The 12,489-nt window shown below is 45.6% G+C and overlaps 1 protein-coding gene across 1 annotated transcript in view; it reads left to right on the forward strand.

Moving 5' to 3' along the window:
* Window positions 1-871: 871 nt before the first annotated feature.
* Window positions 872-12,489, forward strand: part of LOC310785299 (atrial natriuretic peptide receptor 1-like) — a 122,303-nt gene continuing 110,685 nt past the window's right edge. The window contains exons 1-5 of the mRNA XM_083646319.1: window positions 872-984; window positions 3,082-3,255; window positions 4,703-4,850; window positions 5,697-5,801; window positions 6,202-6,409. Of these exons, the coding sequence (XP_083502445.1) occupies window positions 890-984; window positions 3,082-3,255; window positions 4,703-4,850; window positions 5,697-5,801; window positions 6,202-6,409 (730 nt within the window). The 5' untranslated portion in view covers window positions 872-889. The remainder of the gene's footprint in view (window positions 985-3,081; window positions 3,256-4,702; window positions 4,851-5,696; window positions 5,802-6,201; window positions 6,410-12,489) is intronic.

Consider the following 12,489-nt stretch of genomic DNA (forward strand, 5'->3'; position numbering starts at 1 on the left):
AGTCAATGATTGTTTATCCATCCCATTCACTAATCCATGGTTCCTTTTTCATTCATCTCTCTCTCCCCTGCAGCAACGCCCTCAGGTTACATCAGCCATTCATAAATATGCACGCCCTCTTTATCCCTGTCCAATCAATGTCTCCCATGCTTTCCCTCTCTTCGGCCGTTGGCCAATCACCTAAATGAAGTTCTATTTAAGACTCTTGCAAGTTGTAACTCACCCTGTTTGTTCACCCATATAGCTGCTGTTCCTGCGTAGCTGCTGCTTCGCCCCTCCTCCTCCCCTGAACACCACCAATGTCATGACTCCAGTAGAACTCCCTATGGGGGTTCTCTATCCTATAAATCACTGACGTCCTCCTCTTGGCTCAGAGGAGCGTCACCATACCATGGAGTCATTTGCCAAATCTAAGTGTTGTTTGTTTATCATTAAAGTTTATCGTACTTTCCTTCTAGTCTCTCATTATTGAAACACTAAAGGGTGCATGAAAGAAAGGAAAAAGGGGAAACGAACAGTGCGCACTGTATTAATATCCATCTGTCGTCCAAGGGACGACAGATTAGCCTCTGGCAATAATCTGCCATCTATTTACATGAAAATGTTCATTAAGTATTGTTCCTCTTGAATAAATAAATAAAATAATGTTAATAATAGGCTGCAATATTGAAAATGCAAAGGCTTCCATCAACGGGCCATAGGCTCAATCACCATTGTGTTAACTATTAGATAGATAGTGATTTAACAGACATTTATTACATGGAAATCTTCACGATTATCACTTTAAGTAAAGAATGTGTGTATTTTTACAATCTCTGTTCCTCAGCAGCTTCAGTCTCAGTTCAACCCAGTCCACTCCGGGTTGATCCGCTCCGGTTCCTCCATCACCATGCTCTCCAGGTGGCCCCGCCCCTCAGCATTCATCTTCTTCTTCTCCGTGGCTCTCCTCTCCTTCTCCTCCCCCAGCCATTCGTCTGACCCAAGGTTATTCTACTTTTTCACTTCCTTTCCTAAGTCCTGCCCCTCTTCATTCTACCGGCAGAACTTAGGTCAACTTCCATCCTATAACATGAATGTGAAGTCTCAGTGAGTGAGTGAGTGAGTGAGTGAGTGAGTGAGTGAGTGCGTGCATTTGAGTGAGCAGATTGTACAGCACAGCTATGTTATCTTACCTGCGATCGCACTGAATCTTTCAGGAAGTGTGAAGAGCACCCCTGCGGGTGACCACATTTTTTAATAGACCCTTTTCACAGCAGCCATTTTGTGTCTCAAGGCAGGGTAAACACAGGTGTAACCAATAACATTAATGAGGGCCCCTGGCAGTGGAACACCTAAATGGTAGTGCTGAAATAAAATACATAAAACGTACATACGTAAAATACATTATTTTGCCGTGCAGACTGCGTGGAGCAGTGCCAGCTCGTTCCGCCCTCCAAGTCCAAGTGGGATCCATTGATTTCCCCGAGTGGGATTCACAGAATTCAAGCACCAGGATTGGGCAACGCCAACTCCAGTCCCCAGAACTGTCAAATCAAATCATCGACATGCTATGGTCCGCCTCTCAACCCTCTTTCATCTCAGGCAATATTTGTTTTCAGTCTGATACGTCACTGACCCTCTATGAGACCCGGTTCATGTGTTCTTTAATGTATGAAGGAGGAGTTAGAGTTCAAAGTGGTTTTAACCGGTTGGTTTCATGGTTTCAACAGTCCTCCCATAGACTTGCAGGAAAGGGGAAAGTTGACTGAGGTTCTCAAAAAAGGGGTGGGACTTAAGTCGATGAGTTGTTAAAGTGGGTTTGCTAGTTTAGTTTATTTTTTATTTTTTTGAAAATGCTTAGTTTGAGTTAAGTTTGTATTAGTTTCAGTGTTAATTTGAATCTTTTTGGAATATGGGGTAGCCTATTTGTCAGGAGTAAGATTAAAAAAGGTCAGAAAAAGTATTGTACAGTATAAGTATAATATAATAAGTATAAGTATAAGTATAATATATAATGGGCTTATAATATATATATATATATTATAAGGCCACTGAGTTACTGACTGCCCTTACAAATATGATTAAAGAAGCTTTAGATTAAAAAACTTTAAAAATCTATGTTGATAATATCTATGGATGCAAATAAGGCATTTGATCGAATTGAACCAAACGTTCTCTTCAGAACACTTATGGACTTGGGGGAGACATTTATTCAGTGTGTTAAAACACTTTTTAATGCACCGAAAGCTAATTATGTCAACACATGATGTTCTCTCTAACACTTTCTCCTTATCAAGATGTTGCGAGCAAGGCTGCCCAAGCTCTCCTTGCTCTTTGCACTTGCCATCGAACCATTAGCCATCGCCATTCGATCAAACTCCTCCATTTCTGGAGTCAAATTTGGTACAAGTGAACAAAAAACATCCCCTTTACACTTATGACCTCTTGTTATATATAGCAGACCCACCCTCACCATTATTGCAATGTTTGAAAGAGTACAGTGCGGTTTCAGGATATACATTAAATTATACTAAAAGTGAGGTTACCCCAAAATAGCAATATTTGCTTACTAACCTATTAAATCGCTTACTAACCCATTGAAATGGTGTACTATTGGTTTTAAATATTTGGGTATTCACATTGGTAAATCAAATGGACAAATATTTAAAAATAATTATACAAAATCATTGGGGGGTCAACTAAATCTGATCTTCAGAGATGGATGGATCTTCCATTGTCACTTATTGGCAGAATTAATACTATCAAAATGAATATTCTCCCTAAATGTATTTATCTATTTCAGTGTATCCCTTTTAAAATTCCCAAGAGTTTCTTTAAAGAACTCAATAAAGCTTACTATGACCCCCTGGAAACCCCCTTATAGGGTCAAACTCATGACTGTACAGGACCCATACTCAAAGGGAGGACTTAATCTACAGTACAACATTTTTGAAATTACTATGCGGAAAGCAGTGAGGTTAGATGAGTCTCAATAGTTAGTTTTGTAAACAATACAGTTTCAGTTTCAGCCTCTTTTTTTCATGTAACGGAAATGTTTTTTTCACATCTAGTTTTTGTTATTTCGTTTTCATCGACCACCAGTGACGACATAGTGGAGCCCCAGAACGTGACACTGGCAGCCATCTTGCCCCTGACCAACCTGGACTACGCGTGGGCGTGGCCCCGCGTGGCACCAGCGCTGTACCGGGCGCTGGAGCGCGTCAACGGGGATGCGGCACTGCTGCCCGGCCTCAAGCTCCAACTGGTGCACGGCAGGTTAGACTGGCTGTGGCTTCTGGTTCTTGTTCTTCTTTTCTCTCTCTCTTCACTCTCTCTTGTCTCTCCACTCTCTTCTCCCTTCTCTCTCCTCACTCTCTTCTCTCTCCTCATTCTCTTCTCCCTCTCCTCATTCTCTTCTCACTCTCTCCCTTCTCCCTCTCCTCCCTCTCCTCTCTTCTCCCTTCTCCCTCTCCTCTCTTCTCCCTTTTCACTCTCTCCTGTCTCCCTCCCCTTCTCCCTCTCCTCACTCTCCCTCTCCTCACTCTGTTCTCTCTCTCCTCTCTTCTCCCTCCTCCCTCTCTTCTCCCTCTCCTCACTCTCCCTCTCCTCACTCTCTTCTCTCTCTCCTCTCTTCTCCCTCCTCACTCTCTTCTCCCTCTCCTCACTCTCTTCTCTCTCTCCTCTCTTCTCCCTCCTCCCTCTCTTCTCCCTCTCCTCACTCTCCCTCTCCTCACTCTCTTCTCTCTCTCCTCTCTTCTCCCTCCTCCCTCTCTTCTCCCTCTCCTCACTCTCCCTCTCCTCTCTCTCTCCTCTCTTCTCCCTCCTCCCTCTCTTCTCCCTCTCCTCACTCTCCCTCTCCTCACTCTCTTATCTCTCTCCTCTCTTCTCCCTCCTCACTCTCTTCTCCCTCTCCTCACGGCTCTTGCACACCTACAATGGCAAAATCGCTTTTCCGCTGTGATGCAGCGTTTTGTGGGCGTGGAAACCAGCTTCCAGCTTGGAGCTGTAGCCTGTAGAAACGTTTTCAGGTAGATGTACACAGAAGGGTGGGAGGAGGAAATGTGTAGGAAGAGCTGTCATTGGGTAGCTTTAACGAAAGGTCCCGCCCTAGTCCCGCCCCGCGAGTGTGAAGACGCTCGGAGACAAGCCGCCTCTAGTCTGCGACAGCGAAATGCTGGGCGGTTCCTGCAGCAGGGGGCGCGAGGTTGAAATGGACCAATCAGATGCGGAAATAGAGAAAGACAGCCTATCAAGATGCAGCGTCAAAGAGGCTTTCACAGGAGGCATGCCGCCGAGCATTTCATGGTGTGCAAGAGCCGTTAGTCTCTTCTCACTCTCTCCCTTCTCCCTCTCCTCTCTCTCCTCTCTTCTCCCCTCTCCTCTCTCTCCTCTCTTCTCCCTCTCCTCTCTCTCCTCTCTTCTCCCTTCTCCCTCTTCACTCTCTCCTGTCTCCCTCCCCTTCTCCCTCTCCTCACTCTCCCTCTCCTCACTCTCTTCTCTCTCTCTCTCTCTCTCCTCTCTTCTCCCTTCTCCCTCTCCTCACTCTCTCTTCTCTCTCTCTCTCCTCTCTTCTCTTGCTATGCTTGTTTATTTTATAAGCTTTACAAGTTGTTCAATTCTGTTTGATAGTGCTTAGCTAGACCTATAGGCACACTCTCTGTAAAGTCTGCTGAGACATGCTTGTGAATTAGGGCTATACAAATAAACTTGACTTGATTTGCAGCTCTGAGAACCGTGATGGCTTCTGCTCCGACTCCATGGCCCCCCTAGTGGCCGTGGACCTGAAGCTGGCCCACGACCCCTGGGCCTTCATCGGGCCCGGCTGCGACTACTCCTCCTCACCCGTCGCCCGCTTCACCACCCACTGGGAGGTTTGTAACAGTTGCAACTATGCCTACGATGCTTTAGGAACGTTGTTTGGCTGCAGTGACAGGTGAATCCACTGGGTGGTGTTTCTTGTTTATACTGAGACTGAGTTACTTACAGCAACAAGTTGATTCAGTGCCATTCCCAGTCTGTCTCTGGTAGCTTGTCTCTTCAGTAACGACTTGGTACGACTTGTCCTGACAGTTCTTACTTTTACCTACATTGTTTTTTCATCAAGGCAATGTCCATGAGGTATTGGCTCATAATAACTGTCAGAAAAATGCAGATAGATAGGAGCGTGCATGTTGTCTGCATGTTGTCTGTGTTTCAATAACGAAAGCGTCCTTACCGAGAATGACATGCATGCCTGTTGAATGTCAACCAAATAATATAAGTCGGCCTCTTAATGACAACATTGGAATAAAGAATGACTATAGAAGACTACTAGAGAAATATATTGATTCAAAATGTTTATTTAGGAAACAATATTATTTCATATCATCAGAGTTTTTTAAATACCGTTCAATACCACGGTGGCTTCACTAATTTGTGCGGCAAGGGAAAAAAGCTATATTGTGGGAGTGCTATATTTGGGAAATCCCAATACTGGCTCTGTCATGCTCGGGACTCACTAGAAACATGCCATGTCATCATGTCATGCCTTACGTGCTTTTTTGTGTTGGGCTCGCGTTGGGTCATCTCGTCACTTTGTCATGACTTTACGACAGCCTTGACCATAACCAAACCCTAACCCTAACCTGTGACCCCATGCCTAAACCCAACCACCTCCTCTGAACCCTAACTCTAACCTGTGACCCTGTGACCTAATCACACGAGCAAACTCGTTACAGGTTCCGATGGTGACGGCCGGTGCCCGGGCAATCGGGTTCGACAGCTACGCAGCGGTCACCAATACGGGCCCGACCCACAAGAAGCTGGGCGAGTTCGGCTTGAAGGTAATTATAATATATGATGATATAATTGGATTACTGAATGAACAATGAACCATATTGTGATGTAGATTGGTATCGACAATTACCCTTATGATTATCGTGATACTGAATTCAACCGTACCGATTTCAACCAGCACCAGTATACCCTGTTTGTTCTGCTCCCTCTCTTCTCCACCTCCCCCTCCCCCTTCTCTCACTCACTTCTCTGCCCACACTCTCTCCTCTCTCTCTCCCCCTCTCCCCCTATGTCTCCCTCCTCTCTCTCTAATTATGAGATTGTAATCTAAGATTGTTCAATCCTGTTTATTGATAGTGAGTGCTTAGCTAGACACCTTCTCTGCAAAGCCCTCTGAGACATGCTTATGAATTAGGGCTATACAAATAAACTTGACTTGACTTCAAGCTCCATGAGCATTTCAACTGGCACAAGCACGCCATGCTGATCTTCAGCGACAACAAGGACACCAACGACGACCGTCCGTGTTACTTCGCCGTGGAGGGGCTGTACAAGCTGCTGGGCGACCGCAACATTAGCATCACCGACCATGTCATCGCACCCGACAAACTCAGCTACACAGACCTGGTGCACGACATCAGCCAGCAAGGCAGAGGTCAGTGTGTGTGTGTGTGTGTGTGTGTGTGTTTGTGTGTTTGTGTGTTTGTGTGTGTGTACCTGCTACATTAGGTTGTTAGCCTGGCTCCAGACCTTCAAAGCCACGCCCGCTCCACAGTTGTGGATTTGGCTCTTCTTGGTCTGGAATCGCCATGTGCAAACGTCTTTTCTCCGGTTGAAAATCCAATCACAGGCGCTGATTGGCTAATGCTATTGTCAGTCATGCACAACAGAAACAGACACAGCTGTGGCCAAAGCTAACGTAGCTAGCTAATGCTACCCAGCTTCTCCACGTTAAGCAGCCAATGTCGGCCAACAGGGTACTTTTCGTTTTAACGAACGCCTTATTAGTTACTGCAGAGTACGATAAGTCTTATTAGTTACTGCAGAGTACGATAAGACTTATTAGTTACTGCAGAGTACGATAAGACTTATTAGTTACTGCAGTGTACGATAAGTCTTATTAGTTACTGCAGAGTACGATAAGTCGTATTAGTTACTGCAGAGTACGATAAGACTTATTAGTTACTGCAGAGTACGATAAGACTTATTAGTTACTGCAGTGTACGATAAGTCTTATTAGTTACTGCAGAGTACGATAAGTCTTATTAGTTACTGCAGTGTACGATAAGACTTATTAGTTACTGCAGAGTACGATAAGTCTTATTAGTTACTGCAGAGTACGATAAGACTTATTAGTTACTGCAGAGTACGATAAGACTTATTAGTTACTGCAGTGTACGATAAGTCTTATTAGTTACTGCAGAGTACGATAAGTCTTATTAGTTACTGCAGTGTACGATAAGTCTTATTAGTTACTGCAGAGTACGATAAGTCTTATTAGTTACTGCAGAGTACGATAATAGTTACTGCAGAGTACGATAAGTCTTATTAGTTACTGCAGAGTACGATAAGTCTTATTAGTTACTGCAGAGTACGATAAGTCTTATTAGTTACTGCAGAGTACGATAAGACATTCCTTAAAACGAAAAGTACAAAGTTGGCCCACTTTGGCTGCTTAACGTGGAGAAGCTGGTTAGCATTAGCATTAGCTAGCTACGTTAGCTTGTGATTAGCAAGACTCCTGGGGCTGCCCTGCTGTGCCAGTGCCGGCCGGATTGCCTCAGGAAGATCCTGGTGACGCGAGGTTAGGTTGCCGTGGACACCTTGGACTCGTGCGTGCGTGCGTACGTGCGTGTGTGTGTGTGTGTGTGTGTGTGTGTGTGTGTGTGTGTGTGTGTGTGTGTGTTACTGCTACATTAGGTTATGAAAGAGAGGAAGATATTCGGGGTATACTGTATCCCCCTCCAAAACAATCTGATCCGTCAGGTGCGTTGAAGCTCCATCAGTGATGTGATCCTGTTCTGTCGGGGTGGAAATGCTCGCACTGTCTGTAAAGGGGAGAGTCGTGGGTACCCATAGAACCCATTCTGATTCAGATATCTTGAGATGAGAGGTCAAGGGACCCCTTTGAAAATGGCCATGTACATTTTTCCATCACCAAAATTGAACTTCGGAGCGTGAATCGTGGGGATTAACGGGAGAAATTACCAATCGGGAGGGAGCAGTGTGTGTGTGTGTGTGTGTGTGTGTGTGTGTGTGAGACTGACATCACTGATGGTGACAATTTTATATTTGAATAATATATAATATACAAAGGAGGACAAGATCACAGTTGCTCAATGATGACATCACAACTGCCCGAGTGACGTCACAGTTGGTCAATTCACAGTTGGGCAACTGTGCGCCATGAGCAACTGTGCGCCTGTGCAACTGGGCTCCATCTGCTCATCAATTATAGTAGGGAGAGATAAGATCACAGTTGCTCGAGTGACATCACTGATGACATCACAACTGTCCGAGTGACGTCACAGTTTGGCAATTCACAGAAACTGTGTCCCAGTGCAACTGTGCGCCATCGCTTCATACATCACAGTTGCTCGAGTAACATCATGGATGACCTCACATTTGCCTGAGTGAGAGCCAAAGGTGCACAGTTGCAGAGTTGCACGATGGTGCACAGTTACTCAACTATGATGTCACTCTGGTAGTTGTGATGTCACTCAAGCAACTGTATTCTTATTACTGATATAGTGCAATACCCATGCCCGTTGCCTCCCTCCCTTTCTCCCCATTCACCCCCCCATGTGTACATCTACCCGTTCCCCTTCCCCCCATTCATACATCATGCTCTCCCACTCTTCACTGCCCCCCCGATTGGTGCAGTACCCGTTACACACTGACCGTTACCCTCCCCCTTGACATCACTGATGATGTCACAATGAAAATGTAAAATAGCGCTGTAGCTTCCCCCGTGGGCACATTTCTTTATTTTTTTTCTCGCACTGCACTCAGTCAGCGCACTCCCCAAGTTTGAAGTCGATCAGACCAACGGTTCTCGAAATACATCAAAGACAGACATACAGACAGACACTGCTCGAATTCTAACATAGATAGATAGATAGATAGATAGATAGATAGATAGATAGATAGATAGACGGACAGACAGACAGACAGACAGACATACAGACTAGTGCAGTGCCCGATCCCCCCATGCACCACCCCATGGGCGCTCCCCCCCCCCACCAAATGCACTCCATCAGGTCCCCTAAGCCCACTCCCCGAAGTTTGAAGTCGATCGGATTATCGATCTGGATTATCAGAATCATGCAGAACATTTATGACATCACAACAGGAATGGAATGAAATCGTAGCGACGTCAATGACGTTTTCTGCACGTAGATCGTCTCATTCCCCACAATGTCGAAATAATATATGAAAAAAGAGACACCTGGCTTCTGTCCTTTCTCTTAACCACTAAGCTGTTGATTTGTTGAAGTTACTCTCTGCATTTTGTCATACAGTATACTGTCATCAATGGAGATTTCTATTGCGGACTTAAGTTCCAATGTGAAGGGTCCTACTGGAACTTGCAGTGCGAGGCTGCCTTGCTACGGCTCTGGCCATAGAGAGGTGGGGACAAGAAAAACATTACTCTAGGGGTGGCTGTGGCTCCGGAGGTAGAGCGGGTCGTCCACTAATTGCTTTGGGAAAAAAAGGTCGGTGGTTCAATCCCCGCCTCCTCCAGTCTGCCTTTCAAAGTGCCCTTGGGCAATACACTGAACCCCAAATTGCTCCGGATGTCTGTGCCAGCACCCTGTGTGTAGCCTGCCATCATTGATGCATTAATGTGTGTGTGTGTGTGTGTGTGTGCTCGCGCGCGCGCGCGTGTGTGTGAATAAGTGCTTGTACTTACTTCTTATTCTTCTTCTGTGGTGTTTAACGCACCCTTTATGTTGCATGACGCCTCCCATCCCCCACCGGCTTCCCACCCGCAGACACGACCAATTGTGTCTGTGGGAACGTCTGACCAAGCCGGAAGTACCGCTACCGGGAAATGAACCCGGGTCTTCGCGGTGGTAGGCGAGTGCCTTTACCTAACACTACCCAGACGCCCCCCTGAATGTACCTACTCATTGTAAAGCACTATATAAAAGCAGACCATTTACCTAGCATTAGCTAGCTAATGGTAGTCACAAGCACAAGCTAACGTAGCTAGCTAATTCTAGGTAAATGGGTCCACAAGGAAGTAGGATTCCACACTTTTTCGGCACACAGCTTGGGTGGTCTGAATGAATGGGCCGCCATCTTGGACACCGTCTCAAGGTTATGGATGGGCATTTCTAGCAAAAACACTACATGGTCTCCCCTGTTTCTAAGTATAGTTGAATCGCTTGGTTTGACCAAGTTTATAAGCATTTAACGCAAGGTCTATGGAAAAATGAATGGCAGATGAAATCACAGGAAGAGGGGGTGACTTTGGCACCCTATAGAGACACTGCATGAAATAGGCCACGCCCATCACGGGGGAAAGCGTTTCATTCACTTCCATACAATAGATATACCATGTGTCTGGCTTCCTACCCGCAGACATGGCCACCAGGGCGCCCCTTATGGTTACAGTGCTGACCAATGTTTCCCTGGTCAGAGCTTTTTGGCAAAAGCTTGTAAGTGACCTTAGCTCATAAGAATATTTTTTAAATTAATGTTGTGTGTCTAATCTGGCTCAGTGTATATCAACCATTCATGATTAACTTTCCTTTAGCTAGTTATTAAGTTATTGTCATTGTGGGACATGTAACCTTCAGCAGGAGCAACATCTGGCAAAGTGAGCCTGGTAACCCGAGATATTTGTCCTTAAATTCGAGATGAAATTAAAAATGGCTTTTTAACCCTTTCAGATCACATAGCCTATTGTGCACCTATTTAACAATAGCCTATATTATGGGGAGAGAAAAAATCTTTCTATTATATGAAAATTCAACCATGTTTTCTTGCTGTAAACAAAATATGCCATGGGCTTACATAGGCATGCCCCAACCAATTTCATCCAATAAATATCATTCAGGTCGCACTTGAAAATGAGATCTAGGTCTCAAGGTGATTCACCTGTATAAATAAAGGTTAAATAAAAAAATAAAAAAAATCATGACATCCACCCATCAATCTTCAGCTATAAGCTAAGCTATGGTTAGCAAGTTGCCTGCCAAGATTCTCTAGCTAATAGCACAGACATTTTGTCAACAACACATTTTTAGCTATCTTGAATTCCATGCGTTATTCCATGTGTTATTTCCAGAATCTGATTTAGTAAAAGCCTTTTTTGATACTGAGTGCTAGCTAACATTAGCAATGCTGGCGCTAACTACTGATGCTAACGCTAGCACTTATTAACTAGCTACAACTCTTGTCTGCTGCTGTTGAATATAATTTTGTCTCCCGCGTACAAAACCATAGTCTGACACATTTTAATCCTATTTGTTTATGTGACTCGTCATGGCTTGTTAGCCGGCCAGCTAACTAGCTGCAGGCTACAAGCAGCACTGTCTGAGGCTGTATAGCGAACTCCTGTCTCCCTTTGGTCGAGAGCCACTCGCTCGCTCTCTCACTCAGTCCCTCGTCCCTCACAGAGACTGACATGTACACTTTTCACCATTCTAATCAGATTGCTCATGTTATGTCCAGCTTAATTGTCCATCCTGTTTCACTAGGAAATACATCATGATATGGAAGTTGGATACTCTTGAAATGTTGTCCAGTAGCTTTGCTGTGTGTTTCATTGACTCCACCTCTTCCCGGTGCTTTCGTGAGGCCAAAATACCCCAGATTTAAGAACCGGATTCTGTGTTGGGTTGGAACCTGTGTGAGGTCCCCGCCCCCTCTGAACCTTTTACATGGCTTCTGGTTCTTGCTTTGCCTTGACTACCTCAGTGACTTCCTCCAGGGAAATTGATGTTGATCCCCCATCATCCTCTGTGTGGGTTAGTCAGGTTCTGGAGTTATTCAAAGTGTTCCACCGCCCAATTACCTCCTCAGTTGAGGTCAACAGCATCCCATCCTTACTATATACAGCTTGGATGGTTCCTCCGTTTCCCCCTCCTGCGGTGCCACACAGTTTTCCAGAAGCACATTGGTGCCGACCGGAAGTCCTTCTCCATGGCTTCTCTGAACTCCTCCCACACCCGCTGCTTTGCCTCTGTCACGGCTGAGGCTGCTGTCCTCCAGGCCTGTTGGTGTCTTGCAACTGCCTCCGGAGTGCCCTGGGACAAGATGTCGTGGAACACCTCCTTCTTCAGTCGGACAGCTTCCCTGACCACCTGTGTCCACCAGGATGCTCGAGGGTTACCGCCCCTTGAGGCACCTATCTATGACCTTGAGACCACAGCTCCCCACACTGCAGCTTCAGTAATGGAAGTTTTGAACATCAACCACTCTGGTTCGATGCCCCCATCCTCCACAGCCCTAATCCTAACCTCCACAGGAATGCCAGAAAAGCCGTTCCTCCCGATCACACGCCTCTACCTGTCTCTGTCATTGTCCACGTGCACATTCAACTCTCCCAGCAGAACTATGGAGTCCCCTACAGGAGCCCCATGCAGGACTCCATTCAGGGTCTCCAAGAAGGCCGAACATAACCCTTAGTTGTAAGGAGGCCCTCTCGTCTACTGGGGTGAACTCCAACGTAGCAGCACTCAGCCGGGGGATATGTGATGATATGTGAGTATCCCTACGAGGCGC

Source organism: Poromitra crassiceps, assembly GCF_964638095.1.
Source record: "Poromitra crassiceps genome assembly, chromosome: 11".
NCBI lineage: Eukaryota > Metazoa > Chordata > Actinopteri > Beryciformes > Melamphaidae > Poromitra > Poromitra crassiceps.